The sequence below is a fragment of the Brugia malayi genome, assembly GCF_000002995.4.
Source record: "Brugia malayi strain FR3 genome assembly, contig: Bm_v4_Chr2_contig_001, whole genome shotgun sequence".
Taxonomy (NCBI): domain Eukaryota; kingdom Metazoa; phylum Nematoda; class Chromadorea; order Rhabditida; family Onchocercidae; genus Brugia; species Brugia malayi.
In genome coordinates, this window is record NW_025062476.1 from 5692481 (window position 1) to 5719561 (window position 27081).

The 27081-nt window shown below is 31.9% G+C and overlaps 4 protein-coding genes across 7 annotated transcripts; 1 reads left to right on the forward strand and 3 right to left on the reverse strand.

Annotated features, from left to right (window-relative positions):
* Positions 1 to 63: 63 nt before the first annotated feature.
* Positions 64 to 15788, reverse strand: Bm6063 (Uncharacterized protein; the record flags this gene model as incomplete). 3 transcript variants are annotated; one of them, XM_043078542.1, is made up of 40 exons in its annotated part: positions 1282 to 1416; positions 1618 to 1785; positions 1887 to 2001; positions 2420 to 2535; positions 2736 to 2865; positions 2999 to 3129; positions 3318 to 3509; positions 3603 to 3714; positions 4062 to 4196; positions 4390 to 4534; positions 4616 to 4763; positions 4843 to 4917; positions 5051 to 5243; positions 5460 to 5611; positions 5707 to 5832; positions 5958 to 6096; positions 6257 to 6408; positions 6851 to 7030; positions 7226 to 7354; positions 7427 to 7516; positions 7708 to 7827; positions 7969 to 8114; positions 8359 to 8513; positions 8706 to 8851; positions 9001 to 9117; positions 9252 to 9415; positions 9609 to 9678; positions 9900 to 9998; positions 10544 to 10724; positions 11265 to 11413; positions 12013 to 12174; positions 12527 to 12695; positions 13034 to 13203; positions 13317 to 13482; positions 13662 to 13850; positions 14335 to 14537; positions 14614 to 14791; positions 15065 to 15205; positions 15309 to 15529; positions 15732 to 15788. In XM_043078542.1, the coding sequence occupies 40 exons, from the start codon at positions 15786 to 15788 to the stop codon at positions 1282 to 1284; spliced, it is 5766 nt and encodes a 1921-aa protein (XP_042934476.1). The 3 variants fall into 3 exon arrangements, with proteins under 3 accessions (XP_001899868.1, XP_042934476.1, XP_042934475.1); XM_043078541.1 differs by lacking the exon at positions 7427 to 7516; XM_001899833.1 differs by lacking the exons at positions 1282 to 1416; positions 1618 to 1785; positions 1887 to 2001; ... (35 more) ...; positions 15309 to 15529; positions 15732 to 15788 and adding exons at positions 64 to 273; positions 465 to 505; positions 595 to 613.
* A 1088-nt stretch (positions 15789 to 16876) lies between these two features.
* On the reverse strand, positions 16877 to 19182 carry Bm2123 (Uncharacterized protein; the record flags this gene model as incomplete). The annotated part of the gene is made up of 7 exons (XM_001899835.2): positions 16877 to 17059; positions 17192 to 17295; positions 17398 to 17540; positions 17859 to 17962; positions 18193 to 18330; positions 18644 to 18895; positions 19009 to 19182. The coding sequence occupies 7 exons, from the start codon at positions 19180 to 19182 to the stop codon at positions 16877 to 16879; spliced, it is 1098 nt and encodes a 365-aa protein (XP_001899870.1).
* A 655-nt stretch (positions 19183 to 19837) lies between these two features.
* Positions 19838 to 23972, forward strand: Bma-lact-2 (Uncharacterized protein; the record flags this gene model as incomplete). 2 transcript variants are annotated; one of them, XM_043078543.1, is made up of 8 exons in its annotated part: positions 19838 to 19929; positions 21799 to 21955; positions 22040 to 22177; positions 22275 to 22377; positions 22695 to 22817; positions 23150 to 23349; positions 23446 to 23685; positions 23805 to 23972. In XM_043078543.1, 8 exons carry the CDS (start codon positions 19838 to 19840, stop codon positions 23970 to 23972), a joined length of 1221 nt encoding a protein of 406 aa, XP_042934477.1. The 2 variants fall into 2 exon arrangements, with proteins under 2 accessions (XP_042934477.1, XP_042934478.1); XM_043078544.1 differs by having other exon boundaries at positions 23830 to 23850.
* Positions 23973 to 24432: 460 nt separating this feature from the next.
* Positions 24433 to 26593, reverse strand: Bm5551 (Uncharacterized protein; the record flags this gene model as incomplete). The annotated part of the gene is made up of 5 exons (XM_001899837.2): positions 24433 to 24721; positions 24857 to 25032; positions 25341 to 25632; positions 25809 to 26033; positions 26496 to 26593. The coding sequence occupies 5 exons, from the start codon at positions 26591 to 26593 to the stop codon at positions 24433 to 24435; spliced, it is 1080 nt and encodes a 359-aa protein (XP_001899872.1).
* Between the last annotated feature and the right edge of the window lie 488 nt (positions 26594 to 27081).

The following is a 27081-nucleotide window of genomic DNA, read 5'->3' on the forward strand; positions in this document are numbered from 1 at the left end:
AGTTCATTTGTATTGCAAGGAAGGGTATTTGAACCTTAAACACACTGAAAGTTAATCGAAGTATTAAAAAACGAGCTTCACAGATTTCGAATCTCCCATATTATTATATTCTCTAATTAACAGTAATCGTCTATTGTCATCGGTCATGTAAATGCGATCTGTTTTTCGTAAGTTTTCTTGAAAATCAACAGGGAAACAAAGCAAATCCTCGACACGATCAGCTGAAAGAATTTTCTTTGAAGCCATATTCTGTCGTAACGACATTCGATCGCACTAAAATGGAACTGATTGAGTAAGCCACAATTTCATTAACCCTAACTTTACCATTTTAATTGAATCACTCAAATTTTATGAAATGGAATCGAAATTAAAATTATTGAGGCCTGTGCCTTTTGCTATTTCTGACTTCAGGTTGAAGCTTTCCGAAGATAATCTTTTTCATTTTAAATACTGGAGAAACAAACCTCTGCTTTCTTTATTTTTTCATATTCTTCAATGATATCGCCTGAAAAGTCGATTATGTTTGCTTTACAGATTGGTTATTTAGAAGCTCCCGATTTTGTTGATAATATAAAAGTGATAAATAAAACTTACTCTTAGCACTTGTAGTCATTACTATTCTCGAAAATACCCACTTTTGTGAATCGCTGCAAAATCATTGTAAACTCAATATGAACTATCATTGTAAACTCAATATGAACTCAACATTAAATCACTACGAAAACTTACTTTTTATATTTCACTGAAAGAAATAAATTTCTCATATAAATAGATCCTTTTCTATAAGACTGACACCTATTAAAATCAATCTGACTAACAACCGTACCTCAAAGGCTTTCAACTATGAAGTGGTAGAAAAGTTCACCTGTCATATTATTTAGATTGCCGTAATATTCAAATTATTAATAATCGCTGCGAAGAGAGAGGACAGTTATCAAAATTTTCTTGCAGGAAACTCAGCATCCGTATTGCTGTTTTGACGTATCTACCCATTATTTTGACTGTTGGAACGGTCAAATACACAACTACTGATATGTATTTACAAGTTTCATTATGTCGTGTCCTTCGTTCACGTACATGCCGACATATATCTTGTAAACAATCCTTCTTAATCCCGACTCCATCTTTCATGCCATTTTTAACTATCAAATTTTTCAAGCATATAGAATTTAATAATTCTACAAATCTAAGCACAATAGTAAAGTTGGCATTTGTTGGAGCAAATTCAAAAAAGAGTGAGGAATATAAGAAACAAAATTTATTAATTGTTAAGACAGAAATTCATACATAATAATTGGGTGAGATAACATTTTGTATGAAAACGAGCAATTTCTGTATCACATCCTTTTCGCCCGTTTCAATCATCTTATCATGATGAGTGCGCAAAAATGATCGCAGTGTCTCTGTTACTGTGTTCTACAACTCTTTTAATCAAACAACAATCAAGTAATTTATTACATAATCTCAAATTCCTGACTACTATTTCAATTCTGGCCATATGGTTAAAGTACAGTAGTACTCGAGAACGAAGTTCAATTTAGAATCTAGTATAAACATGCCTGCATGCCTTTCACTAATTCCTGATAAGAATACTTGAAGGGAAGAATGTTTGCTTACACGTATTAAGGAATCAGAGTTAATGCCGAGTTGGCAGTATTTCGGTATCATATCGAATACTAGTGCTGGAATAGTAAATGGAAAAGCGCGAATCACCGCGGATAGAGCCAATACAGCGCCATGCCTTTCGCTTAGTGTCTTATGATTTGTGCATTTGAATAATTCCTTCTGGTAAATTACTTTCAAATTACTACTTTATACTTTACAGTTACTTGCAGATAGCATCTCTTAATTCAACATTTTGGTTAATAAAGTCTTCAAAAACTTACAATATAACAACTGGTGAGTGATTGAAAACCGCAGTGTATTAGTGCTGTTAGACAATCAGCTGCCTCTCGTCGTACTTCAAGTTGTGCGTGGCGGATTGCATTGTAAATCATTCGTCTATAATTTCATTATTTCAAATTATATTAGAATGAAATGAAATTTTTATAGAATTCTCTGGTATGTTTACAGAATTCTGCGATGTGAAGGAAAAGTTGTTCACATCTCAGGACAATGCATTTAAATAGCACTAAACATATAAAAAGTGAGAATAGGCTAAGCTAAGGAAGAAGCTTAAAAGTGCTCACGGATTCATTTTTTAAATTATGACATTTATCTATCTTTTGTTTCTTTTTCTCACTTTCAGTAAATACATCAGTAAGTAAGCAAATCAATAAGCATCCTTTGCTTCAATGCATTTTATTTATTAAATTATGAAGTCATGTTATAATATTCCTTGTTATCACACAGCTAATTTCGGTAACGGTTTATAAATTTGTTTAATTGAAGCGGCGAAATGCTTCTCAGAGAAACTTACTGCACAATTTCACGCCTTTTTTGCTTTTCGCAAACAAGTATGTTTGAAAATATAAATACATGAAGAAATTTCATTATAGATACCCATGCCTTCCAACTCGTACTCACATTCATTGTCTGTAATTACTATTTAAACTTCCTTAACAGTCCACTTCGAAACTATGAAAAAAACGATGTCGGACGATTGTTCCACGAAGTTATTTTTCTATTCTTTTACAAATCTCTGATTTGTCAGAAAACTAAACTGAAAATTTTTATTCGATAGAGTTAAATATGACGAACTGTGGAAATGTTGAATTTAAAATGGTCTAATATACCTGTTCAACACTATTCAACATCTCATCAGCAAGTTCGTCACATAGATAAATACCAGACCATGACTGGAACAAGACATCGCTTGCGCCAATTGTCAAATCAGCATCCCGTACCACTTCTGTCTCGTCGTTGCTGAAATAAACGCAAATGAAAGCAACAGATGCATCTTACACAGGTATCTGATGACCATAATGGTTAAACAGTCTTTAAAATAGCCAAAGTTTTGAATGAGAACTTCAATGAAACGAAAAAAAAAAAAACTCACTCGGCTGTTTCTTCATCAGCTAGATGGGTTATAAGTGGAAAGAGAGATATGATAGGCGAAGATAAAGCTACGAAACAGGATTGAAAGTATAGATTCAAAAATTTCAGCAGAGTTTTAATATATAGTTGACGCTGAAGAAATTTCGAATTCAATCTCATCGTTTTTTTTTTGAAACGAATTAACAGATTTATAAACCAAAGAATGTTACTAATCATGAAATAATAATTGTGCATAAACCCAACTTTCCAAATAGCTTCCTAAAAATCTACAGAAATAAACCAAATTCTTCACAATTCTTAGAATAAATCTCGCAATTTACCCTCACGATGACAATATTCGGATTAGTAGCAATCTGTTTGTTAAATTTCTCTGCAATACACGGTGAATTTTTCAATAAAGTAACAGTAGCAGACGGCGGTGATGGTGATGATGCTATCTGCTTTGATTTAACTTCAGGAGATGCACCTCTTTTATTTACTTGTATTTTCCTTGACTTCATCATTTCCTTAATCTATAGAAGAGTATTTTCCTTTTCAAGAAATGCAAGTTAATTTAAGAAAATGAAATATATCAATAAAATTGTACAACAGACAAGAGTTATTACTTGAGTATCGAATATATCTATTATTTCTGCTAACTTTGGAATTCTGTATTTCATTGGTATATTGTTTTCATCACCCATTGCAAAACCATAAACCGCAGGAAATGAAAGCACGCTGCAGTTAATTTTTATACTCCATAGTTCTATTTATTCCTATAGAGCTAATAGTTTTATCTTAGTTTCACAGATCCGATCATTCTATCTTATTTCCATACACTCGATTGTTCTATTTTTGCTAAAGTAAAGCTAAAGTTTCTATGCTTTTAATGAGTATGAAACGCAATCACAATACACTCAAGTGTGAAATGAAGCTTAGCATTTCAATAATTTTTTTTTTCTTTTTAAAGGTCTTTTTGCGTCTCAACAGAAAGTCATATTAATTCACAAATTTTTAAAAAAATTGATAACTTTTCAAAACTCCCCTTTTAACCTTTTAACTAAAATTAATTAAAAATCTCTAACCTCGCAATTTGCTCTCTTTCTGTTGCCAGCCACGATTGTGAAATCATAACATTTGCAATATTTATGACTTGATTTAATAATTCTGTTGTTCTCCAAGCTGAGCAAGAAGAAATGTAGTGTATAAGACCCAATCGTCTGAAACAATAATTATAGTAGAAAAATTAATTTTCAACTTAATTGCTAATTTAATTGTCTGAAATCTCTTGTAATAGAAAGAGATTAATAAGGAAAATGGTAAAACTCTGGCATTATGTTTGGTTTTTCTCATGATTTTTTTTCCTCATCATTTTTTCATAGTTTAACTTTCAAAAATAAAAAAATCACTTACACACATCGATGCCATGTTGTCGGGGCAGGTTTTAAAGCGATTTCAAATAGTGTTTCTATGAGCCAATGAAATCTCCTCACATCAGTAATATCCAAGCAAAACTTCAGCGCAATATCCCAATGATACACTGTTTCTGACATCAAACCTGCAATAATTCAAATACTTTCGAAAATTTCCTGCAAAGCATAATCAGATGATTGAGAATTGACTTAACTGGTCAAGATACCTTCAATATGATAGACAATAATAGGTTTCAACCAGACCCACATCTCTTGCAGATCATTAAAAAGCCAGTTTCTTGAACCACGGATAATGCCAGCGCAATATATTGCAGCAAGTTTTGTCTGTGTGCGTCGTATAAGTGAACGTCCATTCTTTAAACAAAGTCAACATTTATTAGCTTTACCGCAGAATCGAAAAAACAACTAGGACAATGAAATGAGATACTTTTACCTCAGGACCACATAAAGATTCTAACAACATCTTAAATTGCGACACCAGTAACACACCAAAGTTTCGAAACAAATACTGAAAAATGAATTGAGAAATCATGAAGATACTACAATAGTAGTAGTAGTAATCGGTTTACGTGTTTTATCTATAGAAGAAGAATGCAGAACTGAAAAATATCAAAATCATAATGGTAAAACACGTAAGATACTTTTACTAAACGACATTCGCCAGCATAAAATACATCACTGTCTTCCTTCTCCTTCAATAAGATAGTATGCCACAAAATAATAAATTGTTTATCTTTCATATATTCAAGTATTAGTTTTTCAACATCATTGAATTCCGACATAGAGCGTTGCAGTTCTGTTTGTGCATTTGCTGGAGCTGATATTACCAATTTTCTGAAATACTATAAATATGTCAATTTAAAAGAATACAGTTCGTAGAAACTAATATTATCATGAAGAAACGAATATTGTATATAAATTTAAAGTGTAATCAATTTCGATGGAGGAAAAGAGAAGTTGTATAATACATCACAATTATGTTGTATGTTTAGATTAGATAACTACTAGCTGTTCTAATATGTGGTAATTTTAAAAAATGTATCAGTTCACTTTGGCCACTGATAAGCGCCCCAGTGTGGTTTTGATACAAATATTGTTCCATTCCAAGTTTGTTCATCTTTTGGTAAGCCATCACGATTGTAAACGATACATAAATTATCAGGTCTCAAACCACATGCATATTTAAATTTGGGATCAAATACCTGAAGAATTACATTGCTTGGATACTAAGAAGCCAGTCTCTAAAAACTTATTATCAACACAGAATGATTGTAAATTTTGTAGATGCTAAAATAGCCTTATTAGGTGGGTCCCATAATATTCTTTTTGTTAGTGGTTTATTCCATTCCAAATAATTAGCAATACAATCAGCAGCAGTATGTCGCCAAACTGCATGAACATCAACCAACATTTGCAGAAATATCTAAAAGTAGTTTATATTTCATTTCATTTCAAATTAATGAAATAGGGCTCTGTTTAAGAAAGCCTTTAAAATTTCTAAGAGTTGGATGCAATAAAGAATCAAATCCTTCAATTGCATAAACTAACTTCCGCCACTTCAACCGTGAAAAAATTTCGATGAAGGGTGAAAAGAAAAGTTCGTGCTGAATCAATTTGTCGCCAATGGTATAGCTGTCCCTTATTTTTGCAAATTTCAATAAGTTCATTGCGAAAACTACTTATTTTCCTACAATAATAGATATATAATTTCCTAACTCTACCTAACTTTTTATAAGCTGAAATTAAATACCAAAATAACAAACCACATAATTGTTGTTAACATTTCTGATTAATGATGAAAACAAAATTAAGAAGTCCTTTTTTATGAGGGTTCATGAATATCTTACTCGTAATTTTTTCTATGCTTTTCAGTAAATTTGTTTTTTGACATAAGAATTGCATGTGAATGAGACAATTCTTGATATTTCGCATAAAATGTATTATTAGCATTAATATCAGTAAACAGTTCTTGCGCTGTGACACGAATGTTTGTTGAATTCTGTAAACAAATTTGTTAATGAGTCTTTCTTAAAAAATCGATCAAACTTTCCTACCCTTGAAGCCAACCTTATACCTTCCCTTTTTTTGTGCCCTAAAATTTCTTCGACTAGTAAATTAACTTCCATGGAATAAATTAATAATGCAAGATAATTACGGAATTTTAACAATTAGCCACAGTTTTTACGCAAGTGATATTTTATTACAATTAGCAAAAAAAGTTCTTCAATATTTCACTACTGTTACTAAATTTCAAAACTGCTATCGGACGTAAAAATTAATTGAAATAGCAGTTATCAGTAGATCTTATAAAAGTAAAATAAATATACAACAAAGTTGAATCAATGCAATATTCCTCATTGTCTTTTATTTTTAAATAAAATTAACAAACTTTGAACAAAATTATGCACAAAACAAATATATCTGTCCATCTAAAAACTAACGATGTTTCTTTGGATTGTCCACTGTTTCGTGGAAACAGAATCAGTACAGCGCTGTACCAAGGTGATTATAGATGGTTTTTCGGAAACTTTGAGCTTTGCAATCGCTAGCCAACACTTGCATCGGGGAGAAATTGCATTTGAAGTCAAAAATCCACATTTTTTCAAAATATACAGCGCTCCCTGGAAAATCTATTTAGATCATTCCAACGATTGATAAGCTAGAAAAACAAGATTACCAGGAAATGTAATATTTAAAATCTAAAGGATCGACCCAAATACTAATCAAGTACTTGAAACTCTTGGGCAACTGTTAATAACAATAATAGGTGCATTTATTTTCAATTCAAATCTAGAAATGGTATCCTTCTGGATTACTTTCATTTCTTCATGACTGATATTGCGCTTTGGATCCAAATGTTCCAACACATCGTCCACCAATAAATATTTCGAATTCGGAAATTTTGCTATTAGTTTCATCAGTGTTGCTTGAGAAGCTATGCGCACCTTTAACGAACGAAATTTCCTCCAAATAATTAGAAAGCATTTTTTATATTTGAACTTATTGGCAAATCTTACATCGGTGAAAAAGTTTGTACCAAGCTTTACAAGATCCTTCATGATTTTGAGATGCGATTCGGTGAATTTGGAATTTTTAATATATAGATCCTAAAGTTATCTTCAGTGATAATCAAATTTTTGTGATTAATGTGATGAAATAAATTACAGGCAATACTTGCTACTTGACTGAGGCATGACCTTGTAGAAATGACCAGCATTGCAGAAATAATTTCAAACTATCGGACCCCAAATTTTTAAACAATGTGTGTTCGATTATATTAAATTTATAAAAAGCGAACTTTTTGATATGAGAAAATTCGTTGCTCAAAAGAGTCATACTGTTCAGCACGACGTCCTTGTATCGGATCATTGTAATTTATTTTTATATTCTTCTTGTACATCCGAAAGCTCGGTATTGACTAAATATTATTGTTGGTTTACCTAGCTTTCAACAAGTTTTTGAAAATTTCACTTCTGAATCGAAATATGTAAATCATTAAGAAGTCATTGCAAATTATTCATTATGGTGTAAAATTAAAGGAACATTATAAAATACTTACTCGTTCAATACACAGCGCATGCAGGACAGACGAAATATGAAAAAGATTTTTGGATTGACCATCCTGTTGGCTTAATAAAAATTCCATTAAATTATGCATTACAATACGCACTTTTTCTCGAATATTTTCACCATTGAAAGAAAACACTAAAAACTGTCAAAAAATCTTAATTACTATCATAGTGAAGCAATAATGACATTACAATTTGCTGTTACATTAATTAATTATATGAATTTGATATGTGAAAACGAATACTCTTCCTTAGTTTTTGCTCAAAAGTTTGAGAGAAGTAGTCCTCATCCAACTCACATATTTTAATCTTTAAAATTCATATAAAACTAAAAATATCATATAAAAAGGGTGTTGTGTTCGTACTAAAAAAAAACGAACTTTTTATGCGTGGTGACACGGATGTTATACATATAGGATCCATATCAACAACTGTTTCGCTCAATTTAATTTCTTTGGTGTTAAAAATTGGCAAACGATTGCCAACACAGGATAGTAAGTTATAGATGATGATCAATGAACGCTTGATTGCAAACCTGTTCACGTTTATAGTTTTAAACCGCCATCAATTTTTTTTTGCAAACAGAACTGCATAACATTAAATACAATAAATTATGACATTAAATACAATAAATTATTACATACAATAAATTATGAACTGAAGATTCACGGAAAGATTCAATAAAACACTGCAGAATAATGACATAAGCCAAAGAAAGAAAACGAACTTATCCATACTTGCCGGGGCTGTGAGTAATTGAACTTCAGAACAAGCAAACTCATCCAACAATTTTTCCGCAAAATCCACTTCAGCTTCTGTTGGAATATGCCATTTTATGGTCACAACATCTTTAAGACACTTAACACCCCATTTCTGTAACAAATATTTTAATCCTACCGAATTTATAATTATTATCGTTATTTATTAATATTACTATCAATTTTGTTATTAATTTTCCTTATGTCATATTAGATCAATATAAAAACATCATACCATTACATTTTTAAGGAATTTTTATTTACCTTAATGGGCAACGACAAATGCAATGGCAAATCCAAATTATGTTGTTGATCTTCCTCCGATATAGGATAAACTTCTGTTAGTTGTGTTAAAACATTTTTAAGTGACCAACATGCCCCCTACAAAAAATTCAGAAACAAATAGGAAATTTTCACAGCAAATTAAAAGAAATTAATTAGAAAAAAAAAACTAATTAGAAAAAACCTCTAGCTTGGGCTTTTATCAAAGACAGAGCAAATGAAAATAAGATTACTTGATAAGCATTATAACAAATCATTGACATAATGCATTTATGGATTTGAATACATTCCTCCTGATATTTCAGTAGGAGATTGCTGGGCACAGAGAAGATCATTTGCGATAAATATGCAAACCACATTGTTGTTACATCAAGTTCTTTTAATATTTTCTTCTCTTCTGAAATATTTGTGAAGCAATGAAAACACAAAAATTCACTTATCCTTTAAAATGCTACTCAATCTTGTATCTTTTAATAATTACATCTAGCATTAAAAGATTTGTAAACTGAACTTCACATCTGCATTCGAAACTTGCAAATCGTTTATTTATAAAACTTCCAGTCGGCATTTAGAACAGTTAATTTATTTACCTGTTATGTACTGTTTTTGTTTCTCCAACAAGAATTTAATATACATCGGGAAATAACGGACTGGATTAGCCTGAATACAATGGAATTGATTATTTGATGAGTAGTACCCTTGAAAGCTATGGTAAGAAAATGGGATGGATGGAAAAGTGACAAAACTTAGGTAGGAACTGAGTAAGAAATATTTAAAAATTTTTAATATCTTTGGTCTGAGACAATTCGTCTGCTAGTGCTTATCCTTATTTTTCATTTTTATGATAAAAAAAATGTGCTTGAACTACAATATGTATTCACATAAATGGATTCCTGCATAAGTGAGAAAGCAGCATCGGCAGCAACGGCACTTTCGAATTCAGATGTAGAAATGAATTTGTATGTATGATCACCGATTAGCTGGAAAACAAAACCTCAGGATTAGCTTTACTTTAAAGTTGAAGGAAAATTTTTAAGGCAAGATCTATGAACTTAGATGATTTAGAAGGGGTATATTTACTCACACTTCATCAAAATTACAACATTTCCTTTTCTGCATATATAAAAAGAAATCAGTACCGATGCCTTAAATGTAGAGAGAAAACATGGAGCCATGAAAAAAGTTCGAGAAGTACTTCTTACAAATTGAAAAAACACAACCAGTTCATATGGTGGATATTGGAGAAATTATGGATTTAAAATTTATGATTCAGCTCATAATCTTTGGCTGAATTTAAAGAACAGATTAAAATGATAGTTGAATCTTGACGAATTGTATAGTGTTCTGCATTAAACATTGGAGTAATTTGGGTGCTAATGATAATGAGATTTCAAAACATTCATTACATTACAGAAAATTTAATGAATGCCTTCAAATTACTTTTACAAATTAGTCTTACAAAATATATTAAGAATTTATGCTTAAATTAAAATATAAGCAATTAGTTCTAGTGGCTATAGCATACCTCAACAAAACTGGATGAACAATTAAAGAACAATGCATGAAAAGCGCTTTGAATTGTTGCACTTATCACAATTTCTTCACTCCCCATCAAAATTACATCCGAATTATCACATATCGAATCCACGTATGATATGCCATCACTTGGAGCAGAACTTGACAGTTGTGTTATCACTTTGAATACTCTAAAATAAATACTAGATGATGCAACCAGTTAAAATATGACAGTTGTGACAGTGACAGTTAAGAATAACATTTGTTCACTTTAATAAAAATAAAAACTGCTCTGAGTGAAAAAGATATGAAGTGAGACTTTCAATGTTGTGTCAATGCATGTGTCAAAAGCTCAGATCGAGAAAAATGAAAATGTAATGGTGAATTGGATGATGGTGGAAAAACTAAGTATTTTAAAGCAAAAGAGAAAACTGTTGTCGAATATAATTGTGTAACCATTGTAGACAATATCTAAAATCAACTTTCAGTTTTTAAAATTTGATAAGAAAAATCATAATGCAGTTGTATATTTACTTATGCAGTATTAAATAATGTAGTATGAATAATGCTTCACAGCGTTGCGAAATTATTTCATTATTTTATAACATTCTAATATCAGAAAGCAGTTTAACAAAAAAAAAAAAAAAAAGACCCATTCAAGTTTTGGTAACTAACTTATGATGAAACAATATTTAGGTTTAATAAAAAAAGTGCACAAGCAGGTAACTTACTTATTCACAAAATTCTGTACAATGTTTGGGAATCGCGCTGTTAATTTACAAAGACGTTTTTCTTCTTCATTTAAATCCATATATTTGGTCATTTCAAGAGCAGCGGAACAATTCACAATTGGGACTAATTGAAAAATGGTTTCCAGCGTCTAAATTCGCATCGGTTTTAAGTATGCTTGATAAAGAAGCAAAGAAGTGTTAAATTTGAAGGAAGAAATCAAATAAAAATTCGACAACATAATCAGTAATTCGCTATTTCTCTACGTTACTAATTAAATGAGCACTTCCTAGAACGAAGTAAGCATTCAAAAGATTGCTTATCTTTGTTGTTATCAAAAAATAATCCATGCCATAAAATTAGAAAAGAGCTTTATCACTTAAGACAATCTAATAAAGGTATCTTATTGGAATCCAACAACTTTTCACTCTTGCTGATAGTGCTCTTTTCACTCGAAAATTTATACTAGTAATAATTTTAAACGCAGTATTTTCTATATAAATCGAATAGGAATCTACAAAGTCTCCCAGTGAAACTATCGGTAAACTGTTTAGAACAACACGATAGGAAGGTTTGTGTGACTGAATTACTATTTTTTTTTTTTCTCAAATACAGTTTTTAATACAAAACACAAAGAAAACATGTTTCTAACATTGACTCTGTATGTCAGAAAGCGCTGAAAATAATTCTCATTTTTCTTTATGCTAACTTTACTTACATATTTTGTGAAATCAAAATTACAAGATTGACCTGCAAAGAAAGTGAGAGTTTTTGGAAATCATTGATATCGATAGCTTCAATTAATATCTCAAGTAGAAAAATTGCGTGTTCACGTAGCGGTACTCGACAATTATCAGAGTGGACCTCCAATTCATCTATAACAGTCGATGGCGTCGATATATATTCTTTGTCCTGAATTTTTTTTAAAAATAAAAACAGAAAATTTATATGTAAAAACCCAAAGTAAAATGAACAATATTCATCTTCCCATCTCTGAATTTATGGTCGGAGAAAAATGGGATAATTTACTGCTCGTTTTTTAGAAATATTCAGAGTAATAAGTTTTCAAAAAATAAGTGTGATAGCAAGAACAGATATATTATTAATTAAAGAGTAATAGAGTATCTGTATAATAAGAATAAAGTTTTCAAAGAAGAATTATAGCTGTTCATGTAAAGCTATTACAATATGCTAACAATATTGCAGAAACAGGATCACATGCCATTCGCAGCTAAAAAAAAACTAGTCATAAGAAACCAATCACCTCTGTGATTTTATTAATATCGTCAATCCAGTTCTGCTTACAAACATTGTATGTTCGGTAACTATAGGTACCATTGTCACGAACCAGAGGCACGCAAATTTCAACAATACATTCCAATGACTGTTTCAAACGATGTGGTTCTGTGATAGTCGACAGCGATGTATAAATTCTAAAAAAAACGTAAAATAAAAACGCTTTCCCATCATTTTCAAAAAGTCGGTATAATTGTTTTAATTATAAAAAGACTTTGAAAAATGTTTTTCTTTTCAAACTTATCGAATTGTCTTCCAAAAAATTTACCCACATAAGATATGCAATAATGACCGCTGTCCACTCGTGCATTATTCATTAGATTATGGATCATTATTCTTGTGATTAGCACAATATTTGCTACGATATTTTAAAATATAGCCATTTTGTCATCGTCTTATGAATCATATTTTGTTTTTTTGTTTTTTTTTTTTTTTTTTTTTTGATCCAAAAAGTCAGTTAAACGTATAAACTTACAAGTCAAGACACTTTGGTAAGACTAGTTGTGGTGCGAGAAATGCTAAATTTCGCATAACGTTAGATGCTGATGTTTCAGTCGTTGAAAACACCGAATAAAGCACGGATGGAAGCAATGTGCTGACGAACCATTCAATTTGTTCATCCGTAAAGCGCATTTCTGATGGTACCTATTTAGGCTGAGGTTCATTTCAAGAGAATCTGTTTAAGCATGCAACTGGATATGAATTAAAAGCATTTACAGTTGGAAATTATCAATTTTCAGTCGAGAGTTAAAGAAGACCTTGTTTCTGGTTTTCTGACGCACTCGTTCAATACGGATACGCCGTACCATTTCGCTGACCAGAGCATCTAAAAATGACTGCAGAGTTGGCGTATGACCTCCTTCATGTAATGGATGTAAAAAAGATTCGACGCATTTGATCAGCCGTTCGAAACACCGATGAGCACTGAAATATCGGGTTGTCGATGATCGGGAATACTACTTACTAGATAAGAAATAAAATGACTTAATAACTTCTAAAATAGAAGTGTTGGAGAGAAAAGAAAAAGACATTAGGATATTAAGATAGCAACTCTCGGGTTGACTAACTAAGAATTTCCAATCTAATTATAAAATGAGGGAAACCTTTCATTCATTCCACCTAGCATCCATATGATCCATTCTGCACCTGAACTTTCAGAGCCCATCCCTGTCCCATCACCAACTGCTACTTTATTATATCGTACACTTAAATTCAGTGCCCGCAAAAGTTTTGAAAAAATGATTGTGTATTTGGATGACCAATCGATATATCCTGGACAATATTCACTTATCCTGCAAATTGTTAAAGTACAGAGGTTCTCATTTTACTGGCAGAATGTTCATTTCTCATGCAGTGTAAGATTTGATTCTCATATTTTCCATTTTCGGACATTAATCTTCAAAACCAGAGCGGATGCGAACAATAACTTGACCCGTTCTCGAACTCAAGAAAGTAGAAATTTAAACTTTCCAAAAACCTATCGATCAAGATATATTCGCAAATTCATTTGAGGTAAAGCTATTTGTTACTAAGAGATGAGGTTTCGAGTACATTACGGTACACAGTTGGCTAATTATAAAGTGAAGATCAGTGTGCTTAAATGGACATTAAAAAAAGTTAAAAAGAATGTCATTACTGTTTGCAAAGTGGGTATGATTTATTATTTTCTAAATATTTATCATGTAGGCAAAGTTCACTATCTTGCAAAGATATACCAAATTTTTATTTTTAAAGTTCACAATTGCATACCAGTGCAGATTGAAAATGAAAACATACGCGGAGAATATGTGTTGTATGGGACTTTCCCAAGAGCTGTTCATCTCAACGAAATTATAAAAGTACCATATCTCATCGTACCATAATCCAGCACCGTACAGGTCGTGTTCCTCATTGGACATTTTAAGTGGTATAAAAGCTGAGAATAAATTAACGAATTTAATCATTGCATAATCATTCCATACATCAATAAACGGACGTATCTGAAATGTCACACCATGTTAACCTGATTATATTTTAACTCTTCTTGTCTTTTTGTAAGCATTTTTAGAACCAAACCTCATCTAGAATTTCCTTTGTTGCTGATAGTGGAAATAATTCTTTAACAGCCAGAACTGCTGAACGAATGTTCGATTTTTCCAAATTTTTACTGTTTCGTTTGAAGGCTACTTCTATGTACAAATCATAAATTGGTCTCCACGGTAAAGTTACATCATTGCGTTTGATTATCTCATCACTAAAGGACAAGTGGTAAATTAATAGTGCCGCACTTGATTATCAGTGGCAAACATTACTAAAGTTATAAACATTGCTGATCACAAAAGAATAAATTGGTATATATCAACTGCTAACAGAAAATAAATCGATCACTCTCGAAGTTCAATTCCAATAGTATATTATAAACGTTGTAGAAATCCAGTTACATAACGATTTTTAGAACTTTTTACATCATAACAGATAACAGTATATATTTAAGTAGAAACTTTTCGCCAATGTGTGTAAAAGTCACTTAATTAGCGTTTTGATCAATGAGCAAGCTTTATGAATAAGCCTTCGGTCATAATCGGGCTCCAAGATAACATTGTAAATAAACTTGATAAGTTTTATATGATCGGCCTTGGAGAAACGATGACAGAAAAAATTTAAATACCTGAAATAATCTAAAGATTCTTTTTTTTTTCTTTTTTTTTGCAACAATTTATTAAATGTCTATGATTGGATAAGATATAAAATGGATGAAAAAGAAAACAAACTGGCTCAGTTGATTCATCCAAAAAGAAATCCCTGAATCAGCAGCATATGATAAGGTGGAGGCGGCCAGGCCCGCTTTTATCTGCTCTAACCAGAAAGAAGAATTTCGACTGATATTTTCATAATATGGTAAATAAGAATATTCTCGCCGTGTATGTTGAAATTTCGATTTATCACGCAGATAACCTTCTGCACTTGTATACAAGTAACCGTTTTTCTCGCTCTATAAAAGAAAAAAATTTGCATATTACTGTGAATTTCACTTATTGAATTGTTTGATGTATATCTCACAAAAAGGTTATCTTTTGTACTTTCAAATATATAGATGTCAAACGAAGAAGAGATGGATACAATTCATTTAGGACCTGCGCTAACGAACTTAAAAGTATTAGTATACCAAACAATGGATTGTATTAATGAATCACTTGTTTTTCCTTCAACGTTTTCGCCTCATCTTCGCTTTTATTGTCTATTATCCACATTTACCCCTTAAATTGCAAACAAACCGCGCAGAAACTTAAACACAACAGGAATGAACAATATTTTCATAGTTCTTTGCTTCATAAATATAATCAAATGTCATTTACTTGGAATCACTGAAAAGCAATCGATGAAGCAATGCAGGAATATGTGAGATATGTTGAGTGTAAAACAATCTATTTTATCAAAAATAATATTATTAGCGCATGCAAGGCTACTTTAGAGAATTTGTAAATTTTCCACAACAAGTTAAACTTATTCTACAGTAGTAAAAAGAATAACGAAAAACTGCCACATCAACTGCATGATGGCTATAAATTCTTTCGGCACATTCATGTACGATTGAATAAGTTCATTAATGAGGCACTTCGAATGAGAAAGATTATTAACTGTGTGGCAATCAGTGAGAGTGAGACAAACTTAGACAGTGATAGAAGCCAATAGATAGTATGTCTTGAGCTCGGTAACTTAACTGATAAGTTTCTTTGCTTAACTAAGTGATACATTGCAAGTTTCTGCTTCCACTAATACTTTACTTTATTATTTTTCAAGAATATATAGCTTTAAAAAAAACACCTATAACTGAGGGAAATGCCGTATCTTTTATATATGAGATTTAAAAATTAGCATGGTTGGGCTGACAACTTTCTCTGGTGAAATAATAGATGATAAGAAAATCAAATTCGCCTCTACATCCAAGCCATTTCGGCACTCTCGACGACTCAAGCATTCAAACATGAATTTCAAAATTATGCGGTCAATGAATTTTTTGTTATCACACTGAGGGAAAATTCATGCAAGGTCATAAGAATTTTTGTAGGAATTCTTACAAGAATTTTGTGTTTCTTGATCAAATTCAAATTTATCTTTCATAGATACAACAGCCTTCTTCACTCGATCTTGATGGGATACAGGATCTTTATTCGAAAATATTGTTACTCTACAACTATAACTGATTTATGCTAGATTGCTTGATGTATTCTGCGCCGTAATATCCTGTTCTAATAGTCAGTAGCAATCGTTTTTAATCATATTCCTAACATTTATATTTAGGATGCGTTGATCGTTTATTTGTTACATTTTCATAAATTTATTCAAAAATAGCTTTTGATCCACTTGTCTTAGTACATTGCATTTGCATTTGCAATTGGAACGTTTGATCGATCTGTTGTGCCGGAAAAAGATGCAACGTCTCCACATTTCGTGGCACGAATAGTGGGTGATCATCTTCATGGAGTCGTCCTTTGAAGGCTAATACAGATACTTCGAAAGACTGCAAGTGCATGATGCAATGTCGAGATTTTATCAGTTATGTTATTGAGATACCATTCGATTAATTTTATATTATTGCTTCGAAAGAGAAAACATTGAATTTGATACAATGAATCTGAAGCCGATTATTTACCTGATCACAATTAAGTTTACAAGTAATTTCCGGGAAAACATTTCTACACATCCATTTAATCAAACAATCCAAATTATTCACTAGACACATAGCGATTAAACCTCCTGGAACAGATTATTTGAATAAAATGAAATTCTTTTTTAAAATGAATTTTTCCAACTATCAAAATTAGTACTTCCTTAGCTCCTTAACTTTTCTGTGTTCACCTGTCTTCATATTTCTTGTCCTTAGATGTGTGTGCGTGTCTAATAGGAATATAGCATTGCATTTACGCTCATAGACCAGTAAAATAGATCGTTCAAATACGATAAGTATCATATAGATTTGTAAATGATCCTTTAGTAAGTCACTGAAAAAGAAATCTGAGATTGATTTCATTCGAAGTCACATGTCCACTGGGTCAGAATACGTTTCTATTATTACTACTTTTTGCTGTAACAAAAAATAGGAGCCAAATTTAAGACTGTGGAGAAAGTAGAGAAGCGCTCTGCTTCCGGGTATCTGCGTTTTAAAAAGGCTTACTTCTTTCCTAATTAGTTGAAAAACGAATTAGAATTTCAGTGAGAAGTTAGTCTTCTGAGTTATTAAGAAATGAAAACAAAAAAATCACAATGACCGTCCCTTCACAAACTACAAAATCCGATGATTGTAATCTGGAAAACTGCACCTCTGTATAGGCGCTAGCAAAAATTGCTTCAGATTATAAATAATTTTCCCATGCACAGTAATATAATCAATTTCTCGAAATACATTACCGCATCCTTCCAGTGCCTGCGTATTATTTTGCAAAATTCTTAAGAGCAAATGAATTCATTCTAATTATTGTTAATTTTGACAATATGTCACAAATAAAATTCAAAAAATTAGTTCTATTGGATCGACTTTATTAGTGCTCTAAAAATTATTAATAATTTAAGTGTACAAAATGATCTGGAAAGATTCCTTATTGCATGCAAAAAAAATCTATCTCGATGTGTTCATTTGTTTGCATGACACGATACCTGTGGAATAGTGAATGTTTCTGCATGACGATCACAACAAGAACAGATTGGGCGTCGTTTGACCATCTCCTGCTCGTGTATTTCATTACCCTCAATGATGGCATTAATGAACGCGTTTAACAGTTGTGCTGAACAGCGCTGTAAAAACAATGTTGTTGTTTGTTTTTGTTGTTTGTTGTTGTTTGTTGCTGTTGTTGTTTGTTGTTGTATTATTATTCAAAATTATTCAGTCTCAGATATGACATTTCCTCGAATAAATAGAAAAAATAGTATTCAATCCAAATATTATGTTGAAGTTTTCAATTTGTTTTCCACGATTAGACATTTTCAAATATACAAAGTGTTGCAGAATAGCTTTTTATCTCGGAAATCAATAATTTCCATCTTTCGTCATCATTTCTATCAGTGCTGTCTATATAATAGCAGCTGGAAGCAGCAAAGAATTTTATACCGTTATTGGTTTGGCTTTTTCAAATTCAGCTAATATTTTCGATGGCCAATTTCGGAGTCGTGGATACGATCTGACACTATTTCTCCTACTCGCACGTGATATGTGGGTAGGCCGTAGTATAATACCTTCTCGATAGATAAATTCGGTCAGTTTAACAGCAATTATTGTGCAAGCATTAGATGGCTTATAACGACCGGCTAATCGTGACTGTGATATTTCGGTTGGCATTCGCCATACTATTACGCAACCGCCCTGTAAAAACTATTTCAATTGCTTTTTGATATGGAGCGAAATCTGAATTTGCAAGGTGAAAAAGCCTCAACCACAATAAATTAGAGATTACGTTGATTCACATACTTATCTACCTGTTCATATGCAGCGATCAAAGTTGGCAGTAGGCGTCGTTTGAGTTCAACAACATCTTCACATACATCACCGTTATCATTACCACTTTCATTTTCATTTGCGCCAGAAATATTTTGAGTTAATCTTGTGTTTTTCCAGTTACTTTGAACCCTACCTGACCACCTCTGAAACATAAAAAATATAAAATGGTTAAATAGTTTCTGAAAATTTGTTTTTAAAATTTTTTGTAATTTTGTTTATGCAAAACAAATGGTATAAATCAGAAAAGATTTACACATAGAATAGTTTACAGCAGACGTTACAAATGCATATGAGGTTTTGTTGACAATTATGCTTTAGAAACAACTGTGATTCAGTGATGATTGGTGTTAAAATATAAAAAGAATTGTTCGTGTATACACAGCAATAAAGTATATGACTGATTAGTTTGGTTCATTTTCTTTACCTCGGAGTAAAAGAAATTGTCTGACGTTTCAAAAGTGATTAAGTTATTGGGAATATTTTGTTTAAATCTAAACGATCTAACGGAAACCTATATTTTTAGTTTGATAATTTATTAAAGTGTAGAATGCCATTGGTGTCATTCAAACTCTTTCGTTCTTTCATTTCACTATAATAGCACACTGTGGGCGGCTATTGATGTTGTCAGTTTTGTAAGCAGAAGACCACAATACTGGCGGAGATGATGTCACTGGTAATTGTACCGCCCTCTAAAACTGCAGCGAATTCTACGACTATCACTGATAAAATACTAGCAACTTTATTCATCAGCAATATTTGTTAGTCGTATTAGTGTTGCTAACAGTAGCTTCCGAAACGGATACAATTATGTCTCAAGAAAGTAAAATCTATCGCCATTTGGATAATAATGTATTTGGCACAGCTACGAAGCAATTTACTGAAGTCGAAAGAATTTTCAGGTAAGAAATATTTAACAAACATTTATTTCTGAAAAATGTTCTTAAATTTTAATTACAAACAAAACGACATCACCTAGCTTTGTGAAATATGACAGTGTTAAGCCAAACGAAAAAGCTTTTACTAGACGTCTGGGCTTCATGACTATTAAAACGGTAAAGTATTTCATATTCAGTTCACGAAATACTGAGAAACTAAAACAGGAATGATTTGAACTTATTTTCAAAATCTCTTAGGCATTGTAAAAATTTGAATGATTCTAATTGGCACAACTATTTCGTTTTGTTTCAATGAAATCAATATAACAAATTTTTGTTATGTAATAAATTTCTGATTTTTTATGAAAAGAAAAATAATTTAAATCATTTCCGTCGCTGTTTGTATCACTCATTGTCCAACTGATCATCACTGGTCAATAAAGCCTATGAAAGCATCAATATTATTTAAATGAGACTTAGCATCTCAAAAAACTCTCTTAGTCATAGGATTATTGATAGTCCTATGGACCGTTATCATCATTGCAAATCTCGGTGCTACTAGTTAAATCAGAAAGAGTTTTAAAGATCATTATGTTTTTGTAAAAGGATACGTAATGCACATATCTGTCCTGAGTTGTTACTTTAAAAACCTTATTCAATAATATATTTGTATCGAATTTATTTATACCTACTGAAATAAAATGTATGTGTATTTAATAGCATTTTAAGCTAATGTAAATTCGAAGTTTGTATTTTTTTAATTTATTATTTTAAAAACTGCTTCAAAGCTTTTTACTCTTTTTCACGTTTTAAAATTTTCCATGAGCTACTATTAATTTTTTGTTTTAAAAATACAAGTAGTAATAAGTGATAATTTGTCTGGATGAAGAAAGCACATGATTTGTCGTTTGTTTGATAGGAGCACATGAATAACATACTTCAATGTTTTTAATTTGTCCACTACAAAATATAAAACTGGAAAAATATTTGATAAGAATAATGCACTGACCACTCAACAACAACTGTTGCTGCTATCTGTGATCACTCTCTAGCGAAAGTAAAATGTTTGGTTTTTTTGATACTGATTGGATGGAAAATAAACGCAATAAATTTTTTGAAGTTAATTGCTATATATCTCAGGATGATACAATTGATAAGATTGTGTATTCCTCTTATTTTTGTTGTAATTAGGACTGGAATAATAAGCATAATATGCGAAACAATATAAAGCGAAAATATTCATCAGAAGATTTTGTACAAACATCTTTGTCAGGAAAAGAAATGAGAATAAAAATTAATCAAGTAAGATCAAATGTCAGATAAGAAATATTGTAGAACTTGTTTTATTCTTTCCCTTCCATTTTATCTATTTTCATTCCTATTACAACTCAATGAATGAATATAAATTACCAAAAGCAAAAATCAACAAACTGGAAACAACAGAAATTCATGTTTTCTGGTTGTGATTCGCAAAACAGGTCCTTTTAGCACTACAAAATGTAAAAATTTAAGAATATAACGCAAACGATTGATAATGAAAGAATTTTATCTATCGAAATAGTGAGACGTTTTAAATGCATTAGTAATCAATTTGATCATGGAACAAACGGACTGTCATCCAATATCATAAAAGAAAAATGTGCATTAAATTTACCAACTGAATCTCGTGAAATAAAAAAGTTCTTATCATTGGGCTTGGGCTTCTAAAACTATGCTGTATAATAACTACTCCACTGATAATTTTTGAGGATAACGAAGTATTTAAGTAGATCAAATATGTGCTGATGCACTGAGGATTTTTTTTAAATTGATTACTTTCAAGATTTGTTTGAATGTACAGAGTTTGTTTGGTTGTTTGAATGACTCTACTCAATTCATTATTCCTATTTTCAGGAAGAATTTTATCAATGGATGGGAACGTGAAGGTGCGGCAGTATCGATTTATCAGAATAATGAGTTAGTGGTCGACTTGCAAGGAGGATATGCAGATGCAAGTTCGCTGCGTCTTTGGACATCCGATACAAGAACTGTCGTATTTTCTGCTACAAAAGTCTGTAATCTCTTTTTGGTATGATCAGTATATTTGATTTTTGGTATGGTCAATGTATGGTATAAGTTTTGTTCTCCTATATAGGCGGTGAGTGCACTATGTATAGCTTTACTGGTTGATCGAGGACAACTACAGTATTCGGATCGTATCTGTCAGTTTTGGCCCGAATTTGGCCAAAATGGTAAAGAAAATATTACTGTTGGTTGGATCATGAATCACCGCGTAAGCTCTTTGATATTTTTTGTTACTAGAATTCGTTAGTTTGAAACCATGCGTGATTGATATACAATAAATCTTCATAAAATTCAAATTTTTTAAGGCTGGCTTGGCAGCTTTTGGTGAACCGGTCACTAAGGAGGATGCACTTGATCACGAAAAAATAGCTGAAATTATTGCAAGACAAAAACCGAATTGGAGACCAGGTCAGATTAAGTGGTATTTTGTTAATAAGGATTTCGCTTGAAAATCTGCAGTTCAAGGATAGAGTTAGTTCTATTTCCTTACTTTCAGATGTTTTTTTCTTACTTTATGATGACCTTCGCAGAATAATATTTCTTTCAAAAATGTCATCGCTATTGTTCCTTGAAAGAACAATACGAATTTTTTAATTAGTGTAAACAGTTATTATCAACGATGTTATAAGCATTACCTTTTGAATCGTCCCACTTCATTACTGAAACTTAAAAAATGTCTTCTTGAGGATGATAATACTTGAAATAAATTATCTCTTCCAGTTCAGGAACTAAAGCAGGCTATCATGCAATAACGTATGGTTGGCTTGTTGACCAAATTATTAGACATGTTGACTTCAAACATCGTGGTATCGGAACCTTTTTCAAACAAGAAATTGCTGAGAAATTTGGTATTCAAATTAAAATTATTCTGTTGCTATTATACTTGTCCTACTTTATGATATGAAAAATTCGTACTATTATTTAGTCCACGATGGAGTACTTTTCATTCACTTGTAGTTTTCTTTAGTAAAAGATTCAGTTCACTAACTCATACATTTTTTAATTTTGGTCACCTTTTTTTCACACTCAAAATCCATCTTCATTTCATGCTACCTGAACAGAACTATAATTTATTATTAGTTAACATTTTTGATTGAAAACTTTCAAGATCTTTTTATGAACTAAGGAAGCAAAAAAAAGGAATCTCACTTGAATAATAATAATTAATCACATTCTTCAGGGATCGACTTCCACTTTGGTTTACCTTCAGAAGAAGAACATACCGTATCTCGATTAACAGTACCCCCATTTTCCTACAAAGTGAAAGAGATTTTGTACGATCCAAGGATTATATATCTGCTGAGCATATTAAATTTGAGAGCACCTAATTCAATAGCACGAAAAATTCGAGAAACAACTACGTGGATGAAGCTAGATGCGGTAGTTTTTTCACATTGGTTTGCTTTTTTGCGCCAAGAATGATACGGAGATTTATCATATCCGCCTTATTGCTAACTATGATGTGATCTCTTTCAGAATGTGAATACATTCAACGATCCGGATCTTCATCGTATGGAACAAGCTGCAGCCTTAGGAATAACGAAAGCCAAAGATCTAGCTAAATTATTCTCACTTTTTCTACAAGGGAAAATCGTATCTAACAATTTGTTGGATCTTTTCAAAACTCCGGAAATATCACATGGCTTGGATGAAGTAGTCCTTGCCCCATTACCAAAAGGATACGGTTTTATGTACGAACGCCATCCATTTAAACCTGTACGTACGTTGTTTTATATTGTTGCAACAAATAATTCATAAATTTAAATCAGCGTTCTGACGCCACTTTTGTCGTTCAAGTTCAATGATTAATAAAACGATAAAAGTTAGATCCATAGGGTCATTGGCTAGTTGGACATGCAGGTCTTGGTGGTAGCACAGTAATGATGGATATGGAAGAAAAGTTGGTGCTCGCATATGTGACCAACGGCTTGAAACTAGGTACCGGTGAACTCACAAGGACTTATCGGCTGTTGAGGAATGCCGCTTTACGGGCAGTGAGATGACCTTTGAATTCAGATGTAATTTTCAAACATTATCTACGGCAAATTTTTTGACCATACTTTTATTTGCTATCTTCAAATACAATATCTTTCAATAAATATTGCTGAGAGAAAGCTAATTACACTAGAACCGTTATCAATAAATGTAACAATAAATACTGCTTATTGTTACATTTACTTGTTACGTTTCCGCATGGTTCATGTATACCCTAATATGACATCCAATGATCCCAATATTTGTACAAAGTTACAAGTTTCAAGGTTCTCAATTCTAAAGAAGGAAGCATTTTCTTCCCTCATAAAAATCATGCATTTTAGCTATGTTCCTTTTGTTTTGCAATATCATTTGTAATATGGAATTAACGATTATTTTTACATTTCGATATTAATTACATTTGCATTTTCATATTGCATTGTCCCGAAAATTTCGCAGTAATGCAAAACTGAAACAGAACGGTAGTGTTTATATAGCACCGGTATAGTTTGACAAATCAATGAAATCAATATCACCGTAGTATTTCTGACGCAACGCATATTCAATCATAAGTAAATGTAACAATAAGTACTGTTCTGGCTTCATAACCGCTTTGTCACGTTGCGTTCTGACACGAAGTACTGTATCCCGAACATCTACCAATATATCACCATGAGGTACTTTCTCGGTGTAATCCATTTTACGACAACATATATCCAATACAGCCAGTGTACCACTCCTACCTGCACCCGTTGAACAATGCACAACAACTGGTGAACTGGAAAAATAACTCAGAAGAATTTTTAGAGATGTACCCCATAAGTTATAAAAGGTATCAGAAAATATTTAATGACAGTGAAGTTCAATTTTTAATATTTGTTTTAAACTGTGGATCCAACAATCGGAGACATACCATTCATCTTTTAGCCAACCACTTTTTTTTGCTTCATCAATGAACAACTTCCGATTGTAATTTATATCGGATACTAAATAAAGCATTTCAGTTGGTCTTTCTGGTGTACCTTTCTCATGCCACGTATAAAAACATATATGAAGGATTTTCCGTTCTTGCCCATTTCCTTTTCTCAGCTGAAATTCAATGATGCACATCATACCCACCAAATAACTTAGGAAGCACCGTCAACGATTTAAGCTCGAGTCAATTCGAGGCTTGAGATTAGAGCCATTTTTGCTCATATCTGTAGAGATTAGAGCCATTTTTGCTCATATCTGTAGAAATAAATGAGTTGCTCATATCTGTAGAAATGAGTTTTTTCTTTCCCCACTAGATTCAAAATTATTTCTAATACATTAACTAGTGTTGTTATGGATACATCACACCACGCAATCGTTATTACAAAAGTGAAGTGAACTATTAAACCATTAATAAATAATACCTTTAATACTGACGCTTCATATGCTTCTCGAATTAATTGTGATCCGCAAAATTTGATGGAATAGGACCCGAATATGGCGGTAGTTGATCGTTTAATTGGAACATACAAAAATGTCTTTGCTCTATAGAGACTAGTCATTGCAACAATTATGACCACATTTTCCTGATATATCATTGCCCAAAATGACTCCACAGTGTTTTCCATTGGCGACTGCGTCAAAATAAATTTCTTTTCCTCTCGAAAGCCATCCACATAATTAGCATTGATATAATCATGCATGCCTGATGTATGTCTGAAGGTTTCGAATAAAAACTGATAGAAAAGCTTATCAAAAAAGAACCCAAACATGTATGCATGAATTGTAGAAATTTAAAGTTTAGATACTTATTTAAAAAGCAAAGAAAAAGAAATTAATAGAAGCAGAAGTGAATACTGGAAATAAACTGATCAAAACAGGAAGATACTAACGGGACTATCACTCTAGTCTTATCAAGACATCGAATATCTTTGTATCGATTTAACGCTCCATGCTGTTCACAGACAATTGATGAATCTTTGACATCCTTGGAAATAACAGTGGCATAATCAAAGAATAAACCATAAACAGTCATAGAACACACCCGGCGTGTGAAACTAGTAAGCGTTTCTGATTCTCCAATATCATGTAAATACTCACCTGGCTTCAACACATATCTGAAATTGATTTGCCATACCTATACAGACTGCGTATTGGAAACATCCTAGCACCCATTTCAAAAACACGAAATTTCAATCCAGTCGACCGAATAATCTTCATCTATCAGATCATCAACAAATATAGTTACTGTCAAAGTAATTTAGTATCGTTCTATCTTCCTGATCATTTGTCCAGTATTAGTATATATCGCTAACTGCTGTAAGTAGTGTCTGCGATTTATCTGTCATTATTTCATGACGATCTAATGTGATATTATCTGCTAATTTGTTGAAATTCTGTTTTCTATAATGTTTTCTTTTGCAAGCTCAACTGCAATTGCTGTATGCGGTTTGATGGATAAAAATAGTCCAATAAAAGAAAAAAAAAAATAATCCAAACAAATTTCAATTTTTCTTAAGTTTCAATTCCGACTTTTACATTTAAAGACAAACTAGTCAATTAATTTCATTCAAACGAGCCTTGCAGGAACAGCAGGCATAGGTGCAGAGAAAGAAGTTGTTCGAGAAGTGCTTGTGAATTCCGAGCCTTCTGATTGCAATCCTTTGGAAGTGCCCATTCACGATCTGAGAAGAAAGCAAAATAATCCCCACGGTCACTTCAACTCCTCAAATCAACTTCTTCACACCAACACAATGAACTAAATGAATGATGCCAAAGTTCTTCAACATTCTTATATTATGCAACAAAATTACCTTCATTTGAATATGGTCCAGTCTTCATGACTTTCAGTAACCTGCTGATGTTTTATTTATCATCCACAGTCTATCGCAGTAAATCAATCATTTATCTGCTTTGATCAGAGGAGAGCAATGAGTTTAATACGACAGACTAAACGAATGTTTCAGCGAAACATTTTGCTCGATGTAATCGAAATCCATTCTTTTGTGCGGAGTGAACCAATTCGATGCGATTGATTAGAGTGGTCATCTCTTTCAAAATTTTCTTCCACTCTCAAAAACACAAAGAAATACTCCAAAGCTTGCATATGCCATTATGAACCCTTAACTATTTCACTATTCAAATTTTAATGGTTATATTCTACTG